The sequence below is a fragment of the Pinus tabuliformis genome, chromosome 3_1 (genome assembly GCF_031772625.1).
Source record: "Pinus tabuliformis cultivar Carrire ecotype Pingquan chromosome 3_1, CPIR1, whole genome shotgun sequence".
Taxonomy (NCBI): Eukaryota; Viridiplantae; Streptophyta; class Pinopsida; order Pinales; family Pinaceae; genus Pinus; species Pinus tabuliformis.
In genome coordinates this window covers 578,524,640-578,545,926 of record NC_142301.1, presented here as the reverse complement: position 1 = coordinate 578,545,926, position 21,287 = coordinate 578,524,640, and the positions used below count along the sequence as shown (strand labels likewise).

The 21,287-nt window shown below is 36.5% G+C and overlaps 1 protein-coding gene across 1 annotated transcript in view; it reads right to left on the bottom strand.

Moving 5' to 3' along the window:
* The window catches only part of LOC149188311 (SH3 domain-containing protein 2-like), a 155,964-nt gene that overhangs the window by 90,653 nt on the left and 44,024 nt on the right, over nt 1-21,287 (bottom strand). The window contains exons 3-5 of the mRNA XM_089411640.1: nt 16,138-16,260; nt 15,962-16,031; nt 15,708-15,859 (exon numbers count right to left, since the gene is read on the bottom strand). Coding sequence (XP_089267766.1) covers nt 15,708-15,859; nt 15,962-16,031; nt 16,138-16,260 — 345 coding nt within the window. The remainder of the gene's footprint in view (nt 1-15,707; nt 15,860-15,961; nt 16,032-16,137; nt 16,261-21,287) is intronic.

Here is a 21,287-nt window from a genome sequence, read left to right as displayed (position 1 = left end):
TGACATACGTGTGTATTTCAAGAGGCCAAATACACATCCCCTCCATCTGGATTCTGAGGCGGTTTTTGCTTGTAGAAGGGGCATCATCAAATCCCTTCCTTTTCTCCCCAATTTTAGATTTACAGTCTTTCTTGTAATGCCCTTCTTTTCTGCATCTCCAACATACCTTTACAAATTTTCCCAAAGATTTAGATCTTCCTCTAGATTCAAATCTCCCACTGGAGGACTTATTTTTATTTCTACTCTGGGAGTGTCCTCTTACAGACAAGGCATCTATGTTCTAATTTTCCATATTTTCATCTCATCTCCTCCAATAACAAGGATGAGACTATATCATCGAAACTTAAAGCAATTGAATTACTACCTACAACAACAACCAAACTATCCCAAGAGTGTGGTAAAGAACACAACAAACTGATACACTTATCGTCATCTAAAATTCTAAAATTAATAGATAATAGCTAACTTACCACAATATTGAAGGCTTTCAGATGCTATGTCACTGAGTCTCCATCCTTCATCCTCAAGTTATACAGTTTTTTCCGTAGGAACAATTTTTTCATCGGGAACTTAGATTGATACAAATTCCCTAACTTGTTCCACAGTGCCTTCGTTGTAGCTTCTCCTGAAACATTCAATAATACTATATCTGAGAGATACAATCATATTGTGCTCTACTCCCATTTCCCTTCACCACAAGAATCAATTCTACATAACTCCCACTATAAGAGGGTTTACCACAAGCCCAAGCAAAACCCCTTGAAGACAAAAATTCTCTAATACCCAATGTAAATGTTAACCCTGTACAATTACCTGTTGCAAGCATATTCTTAAAAAACAGAAAAGATGCAATGGCAGACACACACATTAACACAGATTTTATTCTTGAAACCAAAACCGAGAAAAATAGCAAGATTTTACAATATATTCTTCGTTACAGTATTACAATACAATATGTATATCCTGCAACATCCATAAAATGCCAATCCATTTAGCATGGATTAGAATACAACATAATTCCTTAACCCAAACTACAAAACCGCTAAAGGCAAAAAACATGTGTTGAAAATTGTCAAAACCAAACACAAAAAACACACAAAAAAATTTCTTGAGGACGTTTCCCCAAACCCTTGCACAAAGAGGTGAAGGCTTTTCCCCCTACAATCCCCCTGCTACGACCGGCACAACATACAACGTGTGGGGATATTTGTGCAAAGGGTATAACACATTTCGTTTTTGGCAAGGAGACTAAACATGTGATTAGACTCTAGAGCTTATGTGCGAGACCTACTAAAAATAGCACTATCTCACATGTCAACAGAAAGTAGCTCATTGAAATTGTGAGCTCACAAGGATTTCAAATATACCATCATCACTAACATGTGAGTCTCCTAACTTAACTTGCTAAAAATAGAAAGTGTAATGCATTTCATTGAAGAGAAGCTCATCATACTCCAGAGCTCATAAGGACTCCAAATGTACTATCCTCAATGCCATGCTAGCCCCAAAACCCCGTCTCCTAAAATGAAGGAACATTGCCAAACATAGTAACTCTCACCAATATTATAAAAACCCCTATGCAATATCTATCTCTGAATCACAATCACATCACTGGACCAATATCATGCCTAAACTCTATGGTACCACCCTTAGCTTAAGTAAAGTTTCCTTTGTAAACGCCTTTGAATGCTAGCCTAATGAAATGTGTTGGCTCTTGAACCTCCAGATTTGTAATGGGACAAATCCAAGGGTTACCACTACTATAAGAACTTATTGTATGGCTCATCAAACTTGAGTCCAACATTTGTAGTGGTGATGTTTAGGGTCTCAATAAAAAGCTCACTTACCACTATGTCCTCCTCCTTCATTTTTGAACCAATGGCCAACAATTCTTCACTGAGATCCTTGATCTTGAGTAAATGTTCCTACAATAATCAAAAACAACATATTCTTTGGGAAGAAGAATCTAAACCTTGTTCGAAGTCTCATGCAACTCTTGCAAATGCTTCCAAATCACTGTTAAACTGAAGTCTTCCCTATCTGAACCTAAGAAAGCGTTTCATCTATCACAAAAGATTTAATCAACATTACTACTTTTTTGTCTCACTAATCAAACTTGTCATATTCTCTACCCATTGTTGTGTTGAAAATTGGCAGCTACGGGATGCAGCTATGGAATGAATTTCCTTGAATAAAATTTCATTTCTGACCTTTCTAAAGTGACTTTCTAAAAATAGAAAGTTATGTCTATCTCTGCAACCATGACTTTCCAAAAATAGGAAATCACCTTCCATCAATTCGTAATCATATATAGATGATGGAAAATCACTTAACTTATCCTTAATCAATCTCAATTATTTATTTTTTATTTAATCATCAATATTATTAATATTATTATTATTATCCTTATGATGCTATAATAATATTATTAAAAGAGAAATACATGTCACCTCTCCTACTTGGCAATCAATCCACCCCATCTCTCTCTCTCTCTCTTTGATGGCACTCATACCTCTCTCACTCTCTCTCCCTAAATGAATTCGTTCCTCTCTTGAATGCTCTTACACACCTCTTACACATATCTTACATGCATTTATGACTTGTCATAAGATTCCTCTTACACCTCTTCAATGCATAAGTTACACTCTCTTCAAGGCTTGTGTAGTCCCATTTGATGGCAAAAGTTACTAAGGAGAGCATACCTCCTTTATGATATAAGTTACTCTCCAATTTTGGCATGAGTAACTCCTCCTCTAGGCATAAGAGTTACTCCCTCATGAATTCGACATCCTTGCTCTTCCTATATATTTGTGTCTCTCATCCTCACTTGATACACTACTTGTGCTTGTGAAAGGAGAATTCGAACTTGAGAGAGAAAGAATTGGAGAGGCTAGAGGAAGATTGAGAGAGAGAGAGAGTCTTGGAGAGCAAGAGCAGATCTTGGAAAGCGAAAATGATTCAGTGTTTGCACCAGCTACTGCTATCAGAGGTTTTCTTCAGACTTGGGTAAACTTCTTCATTCCCTCATTGTACTTTGTATCTCTGTTGAACAATTGATTTCTAATAGAAGAAGAATCTGGTTGGGTTTTCCCCTTGTGGGTTTTGCCCTAGTCATTGACCTAACTTCTCTATGTCTCATTGAGTTCTTGGCTGTCTTCTATTGTGCATATGGTTTATATGGTTTATGTTCTATCTACAATTACTTCACTTATATTGCAGCATAAAGAAATTTTGAATTTAAGTGATTGTAACAGCATAGAACATCTGATTTTAAGATGTTGTTGGATGCTTATCTTTACCTAGGATGATAATAGCCAAGCATCGTACTCAAATATGGCCAACATGCCAACGGCCCCTCTCCTCCAAGCTCCTCTTTGCTCTTAACAGAGACTCTCTTGCTGTCTTCCACTATAAAAGAGGCCATCGGTACAAGCCAAAGGGAAAAATAATTACAAAGACAAAATAAAATGCTAAAACTACCTGTTCTTCCCTTCCTCAATCTACAATCCTGGAGTAAAAACACCTAGCTACTAGCTGTAACCACCTATAGCACATGTATCACTGAAGAAAACACAGACTTCTGATAAACCTGCCCAAAAACAACACAAAAATGCACAGATTTTGATAGATCTGCTCAAGAAGAAACACCAAACCTCTCAGATTACGAAAAATCTGCTCAAAAACAGCACCAAAACAGTTAAGTTTTCCTTGGACCTGCTGGAAATAACCAAAACAACAGCTAAATCTTCCATGTTAGCAAATTCAGGCAGCAACACAGGCTGGAACAGCTCCAATCCACTCCTAAATCATCTTTATTGTCGAGAAATTTAGAAGTTAGACTGATTGACTGTCCAAACAGACCATACAGATCATATTTTGGCTGAAAACCTCCTTGACAGCATCCATACAGTCAATTTTTATTTTGGTAGCTGACCTGCCAAGTTAATTTCATGCTCATATGGCCAATTTTTCTTTGGCAGATCGTACAGCTCAATTCCAGAACCGTCTAATTCCAAATGCACGGTTGAGAAAACTCCTTGGCAGCTGTATGGCCATACGGCTTGGTCCATACAGTCTTCCCTTCAAAAAAAAATTGCAAAACAATCTTGAATTTGGTTGATCTGAAGCTCTTTCTACACTTTGATGTGTTATGCTAGCTATCACTTGATCCATCTCTACCAATGGAAATCCCTCTGTCTTCACACACTAACAAATTCCATGGCTCTAAGTGAGTTGTAATACGATATCAAGATAAACAAAAAGTGAACACATAAAGAAAACCAAGACAACTCAAGGGAGTTCTCTATGTTGCCTTGCATAAATGAGAAGTGAAATCCCTCTTATAAAGGGTTATATACCAGTCGAGTCAATCCACTTTATGAATGTGGCATAGACAGACACACTAAAGTGATATAAAACATAAAAAATATAACCAAAAGCCAAAATACTTTAGTAATGCCTGTGTATAATATCTAATTGATCTAATATTCACTTTAACAGTATCATGCGCATGTATGTTGCCTCAAACCTAGAAAACTCATGCCAAAGTGGGAACCGAGAAGAGAAGAGTCTGTAAGGAAGAAAGCTATGTTGCAAGAAACTTCGAGGAACCCGACGTTTCGGGACATACCCATACCCGAAACTCCGAAACTTGACCATCGCGTAATCATCTATGAGACTTAATATAGACTTGGTTTTCCTTCTAAATTGTCATCTATGGGTTTTATTCCCTTTTTTCTTGCAAGATAATGTGTTTTTTCACTTATTCATAAATTTATTTCTATATATATAAACATATATGACGTTTCAGTCGACGTTTCGGCCAACATTTCCATTTATGGGAGGTGACATCTCTAAACGTACCCGTTTCGGAAACTCGGAAACGTTTCAGCACTTCGTGCAACTTAGGAAGAAAGAAATAATACAATGGAAACTCTGAAAAATAAAGGCCCTAATTCAACCTTCAAACTTGCTTTAAATGAACATTCCCCCAAGACTGATGTGCCTTATTTCTGTCCAATAGATCTGCATGAAAGATGGAGAAGCCAACTCAGATTATCCCTCAGTGCACTCTCATTTACCTTGAATAGAACCTCAACTAAACTTAACTGGTTGATGAGTGAATATGATTGAACTGAACAGAACTAGATGTGGTAATTAGCACTGAAGTCAAAGTTTAGTTGCGGGGGAGCGCCTCCCCCCCCCGATCCCGCTCCCAATCCGCGCTCCGAGCGGGAGCGACTCGAGAGCGCACACTCCCTAAAAAAAATCACTCCTTGCCTTTTTGGGAGCGTTTTCGGGAGCGTTTTGCCTTTTTTGCAAAAAAAAAATTTGCAATGAGGTTCCAAATGCAATTGTTTTTCAAAGAAACAAATAAGTTTTTAGTAGGGCAGCTTAATGATCAAGTCTATGGCCCTAGTATTGATATGCGATTCATGGTAATGTTTTCATCCTTTTACTTAAATTTTTAACATTACCATGAAATGACTCAGGATGTTTGAGAGTGGTTCCGCCCTCATTGGATTTCATATGCAAAAAGTAGAATTTTAGATTTCATTCAAAATCTAGCAGACTTATCAATTCTTCAGGATTTCAGGATTGCATTGTTTCCATTGAATTTTGTCATGTATTAGGGTATGGAACTCATATTTAATCAAGAGCACCGATCCCTCTATGTACCTTGATGTTAGTGACATTGGTTGTTGAACTCCTCTATCATGACCCTCCTAAAAATGTATGCATCACTCAAACAAAATCTTGACTTGACATGCTATGCTTTTTCTATCTTATGTTAATGCTTAGAGGGTGATATTAATGACAAAGATCCCTATACAAATACAGAGGTAATGACAAAGATACCTCTGGATATTAATGCTTAGAGGGTGATATTAATGATAAAGATCCTGATTTTCCAACAAGACTAAAGAATTAGATCGTTATGGCAAGAGGCCCAAGCATAAGCAATAGATAATAGATTTACTTTTCTTTTCTGGTTTCTAGTAGTTTTTATAACTATTGACTCTTTCGTATTTATTATGATATTTTTTAAACAATATATGACAATTTAAGTTTGAAGTTGGCAATTATAACTCAGTAATAATGAATTATGAATATGATGCTTCATGAAAGTTGAAAGTTGTTTCATTTCATTTTATAACATTTCATTTCATGTTAAATATTATTTGTTGTAATGGTTACACTTAGCTTACAAGTACAACTTTGGTGATCAATGATGATAAATGTTATATATTGAATTTTGAAAGCTTGAAACTTTAAGATTGATGAATCATGACTCAATATGTTGTATGTTACTATGTTACTAACTTGTGGACATGGTTGATGAAGATTATAACTTCTAGATGATTGTTGTTATATGGTTCAATCTATGTTTTTTATATCTAATTCATCATTCTACATGCTTTTGTTGACATATATGTATCAAAATATAAAAATATAAAAAATATATATATTATATAAAAAACGCTCCGGGATTCGCTCCCAAACCCGTTTTTGCTCCCGCTCCCTGCTTTCGCTCCCGCTCCCATGTAACACTGAGTCAAACTCTCAAAAGTACCAGCTAGCCTTGGATGAATCAATTAACTGAACATAGATTCAGTTAAGATTCTCCTCCGCTGGTGCACGTTAGCCTGCCTAGAATACTCTGGATGCTGTATGGATAAGATTCAATTGAACGTCTCTCAAGTGAAGCACACTAGTTCTGTTAAACCATTCTTGGTCAGCTAGATTTTCCACAACATCACCCTACAGTTTTGTATTCTGATATTCAAAGTGTTATTCAGATAGCAAGAAACGCTTTTCAGCAAAGGACCAAGCATATTGAGGTTCGTTATGAGGAAGTCGATTCATGACTATCTCACAGATCTCCAATTACATGCTACTGATGACCAGCTGGCTGACATCTTCGCCAAGCCTTTGACAAAGGCCATGCTAAATTATATCTTCATTAGGGGTGCATGAACTAACCGAAACATTGTCATTTGCCTTCCTTTTTTGTGCTCACACATCAACCTTAGGACGTCAGAATAGATTACAGTTGAGATTTGCGCATTAGTCTACATGCAGTTATGTTTAGTCTACATGCTGCATGAAGAACTTGGTATACTTGCAATAAGACTGGAGGATAAAGTTTCCATATATTGAGATAGTATCTCATCTCATCCCCATGCATGCGTTGGACTTATCACCAGATATTTTATTAATGTGTTGTTTTGTAGTCAGTTTTTGCTGAATTAATTGAAGTAATGTTTTCTGTTCTTCAATTCTCTCTAGTGGTTAGAGTGAATCCAGGTTATTATCCCTGATTCTTACACACTGGATCTCCAGAATTGCACTGCTGAGTGCACTGATAAACTCTCCATAGGACTGACTGCTGCAGAATGACACATGTAAGAGTGAATGTCAAGGTTGGCACCAAGATTACAACATATAATTCTGGTGCGAACAGTACCTGGGGTACTTTTTGGCATTAATGCTTGTCCGTCTACTATGTGGGAATGCTGTCGACATAAGATTTAGCATAAAATTAAAGCCTAGATGTTCAAAGATATACCCTTGCCTGGCAAACTTCTAATTCTTGACAAAACCTGACCAGCTAGCCATGTCTATTATGTTTCTTTTGGTTCCTTTCTGCCACTCAATTTAGATGCTTGGATATTATGTTCAAAAAATTTGTGTTATAAATGTGGTGGATCGATCACTTCCTATGGATCCTTGGAGCGTTTGTACTTTTCCCAAGCATGGGGGTGGCCTAGGCCTTACGAAAATTGTAGGAATTTACAGGGTAAGTTCCTCAAACAGGACACCAAAGGACACCGCTCACAAACAGATCACAGATCAATACACCAGTATTGTTGACGTGGTTAAAACCCTCAAAGAGGGAAACAGTCCACGGCCTGAACCAACGCAGCCACTTCAGGCAATTTATTAATAAAACAATGAAAATTTACATAAGCTTCTCTCATGAACAGTTACCCTACAAATGACCCTCCATGCTCTTTAAATAGAGATCATGGACCAATCAGGTGTTAAGCCACGGATCAAGTGTTGGTAATACCAAGGAGAGAATGAACCATTGGATCACTACACATCGTGACCGTCGGATTGTAAATTACAAAAGTACATAGTAAAGAAACACACTTTACCTAACTCTACACTAGACCAAGTTATACTTAACTATTTCCTATGTGTTGGAATATCCTAACATCCCCCCTTAAGAACAACTTGGGATAGGATTGAAGGATGTACAAATATGACACAATAGGAGAAGGAAGGAGGCATTAGAGCCTATCCCCCCTTAGTGACAACTTCCTCAACTCCAACCATAAATCGAAGTTTAGTAAACTTCACCTCTGTGATAACCGTTGTAAAGATGTTTGCAACTTGATCATCTGTTGACCAATATCGCACTTCAAGAACATGGTCGTGAATGAGCTTTCTAATGAAGTGCATGTGCATTTCAATGTGTTTGCTGCGCTGATGTTGGACTGGATCTTTGCAGAGTTGAATGGCACTTTGATTATCACACCAAAGTGAAGTCAGATGCTGCTACTGAAAGCCAAACTCTGACAGGATCTGACGAGGCCACAGGGCTTCCTTACTAGCTTCTACGGCACCATGATACTCTGCTTCTGCTGAAGAAAGAGAAATGGCACTTTGTTTCTTGCAAGCCCCTGTAATGGGTCCTAAACCAAGAGTGAACACATAACCTGCAGAGATCCAGTCCAACATCAGCGCAGCAAACACATTGAACTACACATGCACTTCATTAGAAAGCTCATTCATGACCATGTTCTTGAAGTGCAATATTGTTCAACAAATGATCAAGTTGCAGACATCTTTACAAAGGCTCTCACAGAGGCGAAGTTTACAAAAATTCGATTTATGGTTGGAGTTCAGGAAGTTGTCACTAAGGGGGGATAGGCTCTAATGCCTCCTTCCTTCTCCTATTGTGTCATATTTGTACATCCTTCAATCCTATCCCAAGTTGTTCTTAAGGAGGGATGTTAGGATATTCCGACACATAGGAAATAGTTAAGTATAACTTGGTCTAGTGTAGAGTTAGGTAAAGTGTGTTTCTTTACTATGTACTTTTGTAACTTACAATCCGACGGTCACAATATGTAGTGATCCGACGGTTCATTCTCTCCTCGGTATTACCAACACTTGATCTGTGGCTTAACACCCGATTGGTCCATGATCTCTATTTAAAGAGCATGGAGGGTCATTTGTAGGCTATGTCACACGGTTCGGGTTCGAATTCGAGTTCGGCAACGATTAAGTTCGATTCGAACTCAAATTTTCCAATGAGGTTCGTATGAGGTTTGACATTAGGTTCGACTATACATATTTTTCAACATATATATACATATATATGACATAAAATAATAAAAAAATTGAAATCAATCAATAAAGCTATATGAGTAAGAATTTTGATTGGTAAGCATATATGAATAACTTAATCATACTATAGCATCTAATTATCAATGACATTGGTTAAATGTCAACCTACACCATAGTAATTTGCAATTTGCAAATACAAAAAGGGATGCATAATTTACAATTTCCAAAATTTAAAAGAATGACTATGATGTCAAATACTTGTGTCCTCTAAAAAATCATATAATTAAAACATAATTTCCATGCTTCTGCTCTTGACTTTGGAGGTGCCATTGCAAATATTTCTGCATTTTATTCACATACTATGATTAAAATTTGAAAATTCAAATACAAGATAAAATAATAAAATACAAATACAAATAAAATTTAATAAATATGCCAAAATTTGAAACATTTTAAGTTTTTGAATTTCACTAGAAATCTCTTTTATTACTCCATGTGACTACTTAATTTTTAATGAAACCACAACTTTACATTATCTAAATCACATTTATAAATACATAAATTATTTTAACAAACTCAAAAATATGAAATCTCTAAAGCATTTTCATTATACAATTTTAACAAATAAAATTTACAATTCTAAAATTCCTAATTAAATTTTAAATAAAGCTAATAAAAAATATATTAAAATTTAAAAACATAAAACATTTTAATTACAATAAAAAAATATATTAAAATTTAAAAACATAAAACATTCCAATTACACTAATAAATATAAAACTAATAAAAAATATATTAAAATTTAAAAACATAAAACATTTCAATGACAATAATAAATATTCATATTAAAATAAAAATAAAGAACTTACGTAAAAATAAATAAATAGCTATGACCCAAAAAGTAACATGAAAATAATTATATTTAAACAAATACAAGATGCAATGTTAGTCGAGGATTACTCCATTTTTGGATGTTGAAGATATATATTCCGTGTTTTGTTTTTATTTCATAAAAGGTTTTAAAAGTATCTAGATTATGTTTGAACATTTATGTTTTGATAATATTATTATACACATAATTAATTTTAATAGTTTTTAATAGTTTAAATTACGGACAGCTAACTTTGGTCTTTATATCATTTTTATTATAATTTATATAATTATATTTTTAATAATTAAAAAAAAATAAGTTTAAAGGTTGATTTTTAAAAGGTAAATTTATAATTTATAGATTGTATTCAAGTTTACATTTCTAACTTTTAATAATTAAGTTAGAGATTACATTTTTCAATTTTATTTTTTACAATAAATAACCATTTTTATTTTATTGATATTTCTTCAATATTAAATATTTTATAGTGAAATTCCATCCCTTGTATATTAGCAATAAATATAATACTAAGCAAATATAAATATTATAGCAGCTAAGCAAACATAAATATTTATTTTAATTTTTAATATAGCAGCTAAACAAGCATAAATATAACACTGAAGCACGAATGCCAAATACAATATTTGAATATTAAAATAGTTTTGAAAAGAATGATTTGAAAATAACAAATGCTAAATGATTTAAATATTAAAATAGTTTTTACATGTATCATTTAGAAATAATTAATGCCAAATGCCAAATGCCAGATTTGAATATTAAATTAGCTTTTAAAAACATCACTTAAAAATAACAAATACCAAATGGAGCAGCTGCAGCCTACAACTATAATCGGCTTTTTCAATAAATAAATATTTTAAATAGTGTCATATTATAAATGCCATAAAGAAAATTATGTGTATTAACTTATTGGTGGGAAAACATAGACGCCAACACTTCTGCAGACTGCAATTTGTTTTATGTTGGTTATATTACTCTGGAGGCTGGACCCAGGACACATGCTTGTCCATAACACCATATTTTGCTCTCGTAATTTGGACGCTGTAGCCTGTCCCTGCTGTCTCAATTTCCAGATTGAAGATTTTACGAAGAGTTTACTTCTTTTTATCAGCTGTTTTGAATTTCTCATTAACGAACGACAACGGTAAATAAAGCCAATGTAGTGGGCACCGCGGGAAATAATTGGCGGGAAGCGAAAAAACACAAAAACCGCCCACCGTTTTTCATAAATCTTAAAAACCACTGAAAAACCGCGCAAACCCTAACTTCCATAAAAAATTATAAAATTCGGTTTCAAGTTTGACTTCAGGTTCGGCTTCAAGTTCAGCTTCAGGTTCGGGTCCGTTCGGGTTCGAATTCGTTTAGGTTCGAATTTGAGGTTCGGCTATGAGGTTCGTTGAACCTGAATGAATTTGAAATTTTTTTTAGGTTCGCCGAATTTCGAACCTCAAGCTTTAAATTCGGCGAACCCTGTGACATAGTTTGTAGGGTAACCGTTCATGACAGAAGCTTATGTAAATTTTCATCTTTTGGTTTGGTTTCTTGGCCTGAGGCTATTCTATAAAGACCTTTACTTCTAAGTAAATCCACAATGTAGGTCCACCATTGGAAGTAGCTGGTACTGTCAAGAATAACTTGGCATGGGCGTTCCATTTTAACAGAAACTGAAGCTATAGATGCTGAAAATAAGTGTTCCAATGGAAAGATCTCGAAAAAATAGGCTGATTCAAAAAAAAAATGGCTCTGAAAACGGCTTCCGGATGAAGTTATGGATTTTCGAAAAAAAATTGTTGAAGATGCTGACGAAGTGTAGGGATGAATGATAATGTTATATTTAAAAAAATCTGCCCCCTTTCCAAACTCTGCTCTGATACCATGTAGGAATTTACAAAAATCATATTGCAGGGAACTATCTTGTCTGCTAAATGGATAGTGTGATGTCTTTTTTGTGAGAAACCATGGAAGTTGCTACTCAGATATAGAATTTGCTATGGGAAATAAAATCAGGAGTACATTTCCTAATCAGTGACGTGAATATTGTGCTGAATGACTTCAACAGTGGCAGTTACCTGCGTTGCAAAGAATCAGGAAGCATGGAAAACGTTGCTCCTGCGCTCACTTGGCAATAGGATGGTTACAGAAGAGGATGGGATAATGCTTCTCATGTAATCTAGTCCTGAAAAGCACTGAATTCCACTATGTATCATATCTTCTTTTAATATAAGCAGAATTCTTCCACACACACACGCGTAGAATTCAACAGAAAACCAGATAGGTTTAAAAGAGGCTCATACTGAGGATGTTTATACTATTTTTAATGTAACAAATGCTCTTACTATAGGAAATTTCCAGGCTTAAGCTCCAAATGTTCAAAGATTAATAACCTCTCAAATCAAACAATATTGTAGCAGAGTAACAAAACAATATTTGAAAAAATGACAGCCTGATGAATAAAAAATGAGCAGATTTTGGTTTTTAACTGAATTATCAAACAATATCCTAACTTCTAAGACACTATCAAAAGTAATACAGATGATGCAAGTTTGCTTAACTGAGAATGTCTGGATCTATGTTTCAGGAAATGCATAGGAGAGAGCAGTACTCTATATGTTTCCGTGTGGAAACACATGTAATGCAGCCTGAAATGTGTTTCCAAGCCATATCACCATCCATACAGCTAATTTCCAAAATGGTTTCGCTGATTTATCATTTTTTACTCAGTTTTTGACTCAGGTTGACCAAAAATGCTGGCAACTAATAGTAATGTTTCCAAAAAGTTTTAGCTGATATTTTATTTGGTTTTTCACTGGGTTTGGCCAAAAACGCTGGCAATTAATAGTAATGTTAAATTTCCTTTATCTTTCCTTGAATGGCTTAGGTGATTTTTTATATAATTTTTGACTGAGGCTGACCAAAAATGCTGGCAATTAATGGTAATGATTACAAAAAGTTTTAGCTGATTTTTTATTTGGTTTTTAACTGGGTTTGACCAAAAATGCTAGCAATTAATGGTAATGTTAAATTTCCTTTATCTTTCCTTTTCTATCATTTTACTTAAACTTTTTAATTTCCTTTATCTTTCCTTTTCTATCATTTTACTTAAAATTCATCTTTCCTCTTCCATCGTTCTACTTAAATTTTTCAAGTTTCAACCCCAACAGATTTCATGTGGATAGTAGAATTTCATATCCCATTCAAAATTCAGAAAACTTAATTCATTATGGATCAAAGAAGCTTGAATACAGAAATTTTAAGGATTTTGGGATTTGGTAGGATTGCAGCATTTTCACCGGATTCTATCATGTATGAGGGTACAGCATTGGCATTAATCAAAAGCACCAAGCCCCTTAGGTACCCTGATGTTGGTGCCACTGATTGTTGAACTCCTCTGTCATGGCCTTCACAAAAATGTACCCTTCTCTCAAGCCAAAATATTGATTATGTATGTTAAGATTACTATATTTTAAGGCTTGGATTAAGCAGTTTCATCAAAATTGGATGGTGATGACTGATGTCCCTCAAGGATCAAGGTAGAGGAAAAGGGTGATACTAATGATGAGAATCCCAATACAAGCAACGGTGGAACATTGCTTGTCATTTCTGTTTGTCATTTAAATATTCTTGCTCAATTATTTATAATGTTTTCTTTCAAAGTTTCAATATTGTTAAAATTGGCAACTAGGGCCAAACTCCATGTGGGTCACCTTATTTATGGCAGCCGATATTTTTCTTGGATTCCTCTCTCTGAGAGGTGTAGGATTGATCTAAAGATCATCCGATTTCCGACATGTATTTATGGAGACATGAATTTATTTATATTATTGACAATTTGTCAAAGTCGGCCAGCAAGCTAAACAAGCACTTTTGCCCCCAGCTCATCCTCAACGTTGCATTTAAATAGAGGAGACCTCAAGTCATTTGAAGAGCACATCATCTCATGATCTCTCTCTCCACTTGTTTGGGCATGTCTTCTCACAAGGAGGACGTGGTGGAAAGAAAGATCTAAGACCCTAATCTGCAGCAAGAGGAGGCCCTAAGCCACAGCAAAGAGGAGGCCCTAGCCACAGCAAAGGAGAAGCCCTAGCCGCAGCAAGAAGGAGCCCTATGACAGCGTGAAGGAGCCTAGAAAGAGCAGCGTGGAAATCTCTGTGACAGCGTGGTAAATAATGCTGTTCTAGGGCATGAACCAAGGTCTGGTTTGGGTGTGTTGAAGTCAGGTCAACGTAGGGCTGAATATGTATGCGTTTGGGTGCAGACAAGTGCAGTCAGCTAGGCTGAGTTCATAAGGAAGGTAATGCTGCTGTTTGGGACTGTTTGGGCAAACATTTGTGAAGCCTAAAGCTACAGCAAGCTGTTGTGCTAGGCCGCAGGCCATAGCACACAGCTGGAGGTTGTGTTAAGGGCTGTCAAGGGTGGACAGCACCTTTAGAAGGCAGCATGGCATGAGAGAAGGGTCTCCAAGGTAAACCGCAGTCCTAAAAGGACTTGTCTCCTGACTGTGTGGTGGAACTAAGGCTACAGGACATGCCCTAACCAGTAATGCAGCAAACCACAGTGCTAACATGTTGCAGCAGTGTTTTGTGAAGGGCTACTAGATTGATGAACTCCTAAAGGGTATGCCACAGCACTCTTAGGGACTGTTTGAAGACTGTCATAAGAGTTTAGGGCTGCATCAAGTGCCCTAACTAGAACAGTAATCATTAGCGGAATGAAATCAGTATTATGAGCAGCATTTGGGTTGATTGAGCTAACTGTTGGAGGCTGATGTTGACTGGGCTTGACCAAGCCACTTAGAGAAAGATTTCCATCCAGTTTGACCAGCATTGACTTCTCTGGTCAAGGCTTTACTACTGCTGTCATAAAATATCAGATTTGTATATTTGTACTATCTCTATCTCTCTGCTGAACTATTGAAGAATATAAGAAGAATTGATCAAGGGTTTCCCCACATTGGGGTTTGTCCTTGGCTGGTGCCACATCTTGTGTCATCTTGTCTTGGATTGTCTTCTATTGTTTATGTTTATGTTATATCTGCATTTTACTATCATGCTGATGTGATTGCTAAACTGGATATTGATATTGGGTTAATTAAAAAATTGAAGTAAATTGCTCTTAAGCATAGAACATATCAAAAATTAACAAATATATATATATATATATATAACACTTTTCACCACTTTCAAATTTTTGAGGAGTCACATTTCCAACACTTTTACATTTTGAAACTGCACACCCATTTCCTCATATCATGCAACTTAGGTCTGGATACAACCCTGTATAACCTTGCATATACACAAAATTTTTACGAAAGAAAAGATCAGACTGGGAAGGAGTTCAGCTGTTCATGCAGACCATATATCTGCTAGAAATATTTCAAAGGTGTCAAATTTCACAGTTGGTACATGCCAGAAAAAACTTACACACAAAGAAATAGAAAGAAACAAGAATAATGTCAAACCTGTGTGCCAAGTGATCTGTGTAAGGTTTCCCGTTCCTTTTCCATACGAGCACGGGCTGATCCATAATATGATGCAGCTTTTGCTAGAGTCTCACCACTTGTACAAGGGTTTTCAAGTCCATACTTCCGGCAATCCTCTGACAATTTAGTTCCTATATAAAAAAAATTGTTCATAAGCACTCTAAAACTGTACTTCCATAAATGATTCAAGATATTTTGAAAGTAAAATAAGTTATTTTTCAACTAAAGCATACCAATTTCAAGCTGTTTGGAACCCACAACTATGAGCCCTTCCACACCTCGCACAATATCCCTTTGAAAATGCTGCACTTATCATCCAAGGCTTAAACATTTGACAGTACAAAACAGTGGACCCCTAGTGCAATCTAGCAAATGACAAAGTTACATAAAAGTTTACTGCAGCACCAACCTTGCCTGCCCTGGTAGACATATAAAGCCTCTCAAGTTTTTGATGCCGTTGAAACTCTGCCTCATTTGTAATTACTATATCAGAATTTCCATATCCACTACCACCAAACTGCTTGAAAACTGCCTGCAATACATTAAAGTACAAAAGCAAATGGATCAAGTTGCAAACTTTCAACAGATAAGAATCATTTTCTTCAAGCAACAAGTCTTCTTTGCCTAAAATATGAAAATTTGAAATAGATATTAACCATCGGATTTTCATCCTTGTACATTTCTGTATATTCCTTTTTGTGTTTATTCCTTTTTGTATAATATATTATCTATTCCACACCAAGTTGCACAAAACATAGAAATGCATACAAGTTTCTGAAATGGGAATGCCTGGAAATGTGAACTCCACCAAAAATGAGTACACAGGGAAAACACAGTTACAAAATATTCAAAAAATATAAATATATAGTTTCTTTTTAAATAATGCATTATCTTGCAAGAAAATAAGCAAGAAAGTAAGAATGATAAACATAAATGACATTATAGAAGGAAACCTGTCTATATTATTAACTGCCATAGGTGATTTCATGGTGCAAAATCCCATAAGTTTGGTAGCCTTGACCAATCCCACACCCTCATACATGATAGAATCCAGTGGAAACACTACAATACTGATTCCTGAAAACTGTAAGTCTGCTGAATTCTGAATGGGATATGAAATTCTATTTTATCCATAAGTTTGATGAGATTGGAACCAGTCTCAAACATCACAAAACAATTAATGAAAATGTTCAAAATTCAAGTAAAAGGATAATAAAGGTGAGATAAAGGAGAATGTAACTTCTACTTCAAGAATTTAATATTACCATTAATTACAAAGGTGACAATGTCCCCAAAGATCAATCCCCTATCTCTGTTTTGTCTTAAAGGGTCATTAACACAGACAGCGCAATATTTTTTCCTATGGATCCATGCCCCTCATGGGCACCCGGGTGGGCCCTGAAACTTCCAAAAGGGTGCCTGAAACCTCATTGAAAATGACCAAAACACCTTGGAAACACCATCAACCTTACTGTATGGCATTTCCAAAAAAAATTACCATTAATTATGAAGATGACAAACTCCTCAGAGCTCAATCCCCAATCTTTGTTTTGTCTTAAAAGGATCACTCACACAGACAAAGGTGATATTTCCCTATGGCTCCCCACACTGCTAATGGGCACTTGGGTAGAATCAGAACTTTCCAAAAGGTATCTAAAGGCTAAAACATCACTGAAAACAGTCAAATCACCTTGGAAACACACTGGTCATACCTTACAGCCAACGGCATTTCATACGTGGTACTGGTCAGCCTTTCCAGTATTGGAACGTGACCAAACTAGGCATTTCCTGCAACTTAGATTTCACAGAACATACAAGTCCAATATAGATTGAAGATGGTATTTATTTACATTCTACTTTAGTCAGTGCAATATCGTGTCTGCATATGTACTAGAAAATTAGAAATGCTCACAGAATGATTTAATGCACCTACAATACCTTGCTAGGGAGTTGTTAACAGTTATAGTAAATCTGCCTCTTTGGCAGATTCAATGTTAGAAGCAATTTGATATCAAGGGGATCGATGCACTACCAGCTTTCTGAAGCACAGTCAACACTTCCAGAAGAAATCTTAACTCATATTTCAAGGCAGTTTCCAGCATGATTGAAGAACATTTCCATAAGGTTTTGGCTAATATTTCGAGGCAGCTACAGTAGCCAGAATGCAATGAAAGTTTCAACCTGTTCCAATACCTTCAGCAGGGTTTTGGGGAAGCACCATGTCACATATTTAGAAGAAGCTACAACAGCAATAGGGTGCACTCTTTGGCAGTATTTTACCATAATTTTGTGGAGTATATGGCAGAGAGGAGGGTGCAACCAGCAGATCTGTGCCATGGAGATATAAAAGGAGATGTTAGGAGCTATTTCCAGTCTGTTTAGTGGACTGTTTCAGACATTTCCAGATGAAATGGCATAGCCTTGGGAAGCTATTTTTGAGCCTGATTTAGCATCAGATCTGTCAGAGCCATGATAGATTGCTGATGACAATTAAGGACAAGTTGGTGGCAGTTACATCAGCAGAACTGTCAGCATTTATTTCAGCAGTTACACATCCTCGTGACAGTGACCCCCTAGTCTATTCTCAGCACTATTCAGAAGTTACACTAGCACCAAAAGAGGGCACACCCAATGTTGCACGAAGCGGGAGCGAAGCGGAAGCGTTTTTTGGAAGCGGGGACGCCGAAGCGTCATTTTCCAAAACTCTAGGAAGCGAAGCGTCCGCGGAAGCGTCTGCTATATATATATATATATTTTTTTTATATTTTTTTGCATTTATACTCAAAACAAACATCCCAAATACCAAATTAATTGTAGAAGACATGAAAACATGCATATTTTTGCATAAATCAAGATAGATATAACATCCATTGTACATTAATGATCTAGAATCTAGATTCTTCTCCTCTTGTCTAGCCTTTGCCTCTACCTCGATTGTCTAGGGATATTAGTCAACATTGCCCAATTTTGATCAAACTACCTAATTCAAGACTTCAAATATGGTAGAAAAAGCTTAACATGTTTGATCGATGATTTTGACTTGATTGAAAGGTAATTTTTTGCTAAGGGCGTGCCGCGTGACAAAGGAATTCAACAATTAACACCACCAACACCAGGGTACATATAGGGCTTGGTGCTCTTGATTAAATGCTAATCACATACCTTCATACTTGATATAATCTAATGAAATGCCACAATCCCATTGATCCTGAATACCTGAAAACTGTTAAGTCTGCTGAATTTTGAATAGGATATGAAATTCTATTTTCTCCATATGAAGTCCAATGAGGCTGGAACCACTCTCAAACATTCTGAGTCATTTCATGGTAATGTTAAAAATTTAAGTAAAAGGATGAAAATGAAAAATAAAGGAGAATGTCACTTTTACTTTAAGAATTTAACATTACCATGAGGGAGCATCTGCTATATTTATATTTTTTTTTGCTTTCATTTGTCACCCTAACCCAAGGTGGACCCACCCCCAACAAGCAAACTCACCTAAAATTTAAAAAAAAATTGAAAAAAAAACGATTTTCTAAATGCTTTTCCGGAAGCTTTTCTGGAAGCGTACGGAAGCGTCTGGGAAGCGTCTGGGAAGCGCCTGGGAAGCGCCTGGGAAGCGTCTGGGAAGCGCCGTACGAAGTGCGCTTCGGCGGTTCGAAAGCGCCAGCGCTTCCAAATTTCCAGGAAGCGTCTAAAAATTTCGGAAGCGCCCTTCCGGCCAAGCTTCCTAGGCGCTTCCGTACGGGACGCGCTTCGGGGCTTGGAACCGGGGGGGGGCGCTTCGTGCAACACTGGGCACACCACCTAGGAGTGAAATGGTGTACTCTTACACGCACTTATGAATGAAGTGTGCACCACCTGCAAGTTACCTTCCCCATTTTTAGTCCACTAAACCTATTCTGAGAGACATACACAATCCTCCCTTGCTCATTCTAGAAGAGGGAATGTGACTGAGAGAGTTCATCAGTTATCCTTGTGCCTTTCCCATTTCTCTTCTTGGCATTCTCTCATCAATGTTACCTTCAGGAGTTAGAAGCAGCTTAAAGCAGTGACATTGTTGGATTTTGGTGGGCTGAGCTGAAAGTTTTATCAGCCTTTGCATGTTCTTTCGAAATTAGTACTGCCGAGATTTCCCTTTGGTTATTAAGCATAACTGTTTTATGTGGAGCATGTATCATTATGGAGATGTCCGCTGTTTACTTTTCAATGTGATGTGCATCTACATCTGCAGGGATAGAACCTAACAAGTCTTTGTTGCAGATTTCTTCCCACTTTCCTCCATCAACCCAATAAATCAAGGCACCAGTCAACTCAATGGAGTGTTTATGGCTGTCCTTAACCTTCAAATCCACAGATTTAATTACATCAGCTCAGATTTGCAACTGATTATCAAAGATTTGAGCTTCTTTACGACAGATTTACACAAGTATTTGGTTTATTTGATTCATCTTAATGTTCATCTGCACTTATCTTTCGGATTTCCAGACTTATATCCCATTCTTGCACACAATGAGTTATTTTAGAGATCTGTGGTCTGATTTATGATATTCATTACATATCCTAGCCTTAGATATCCTTGGGGATATCCCACTGTGGCTGGAAAAGCACCAGCCCAAAGTGAGAAGTAGACAGCCAAGATGACTGTGTGGGCTGGCATCTTTATGTTACACCCAAAATCCCTCATTGATTTTGTGGCAGATCACAAGAACAGATCCAAGCACTAACGGGATTTGAGGAGCATGACTGTTTCAAACAAACCACTAAAAGCCATTGTAAACAAGACTAATGATTACTTTCCACAGGCCCGTATTTTGGTTAATTACGTTAAAATGCCTTTGGCCAAACATATAAAGTAAACATGCATATTCAATAAACTTCTGGCTGTACTTTGGGAATATGAATAAAGTACTCAAATGCCATACAATTAAATCCTCCATATTAGTTGACTATATCATAACAGAAACACTAGCAAGATGCCATGCAGAATAGACCAAAGCAGAATAGAAGCGTTCCTTTTCCCAGTGCAAAATTGAAAAGAGCCATAATTCTAAAAATATTTGAAACAAGGAAACTGGAAAATTACAAACCATTTGTCGCTGTTACGATAAATCCCCTGGAAGAAGGATTGAGATTGTTTTGACTTGTGTGTTACCCAGAAAAGCCATGTTTGGAAAAAGATGAGCAATCACTAGGATATTGTTATAACTTATGACCCTGATGGAGTATTTAAGGCAGGGTTGCGGGGGAGAGCCGCCCCCCTCCCACGAATCCGCTCCCAATTCATGCTCCGCTCGGGAGCTAGTCGGGAGCGCGCTCCCTTCAAAAAATAGGCTCCCTGGTTTTAAGGGAGCAATTAGGGGAGCTCCCAAGTCTTTTTTGCAAAAAAAATATTGCAGTAACCTTCCAAATGCAATTTTTTTTCAAAGAAACAAATCAATTTTGAGTGGGGCAGCCTAATGATCAAGCCTATGGCCCTAGTATTGATATGCGATTCATGGTAATGTTTAATGTTTAAGAAGTAAAAGTGACATTCTCCTTAATCTTCATTTTCATCTT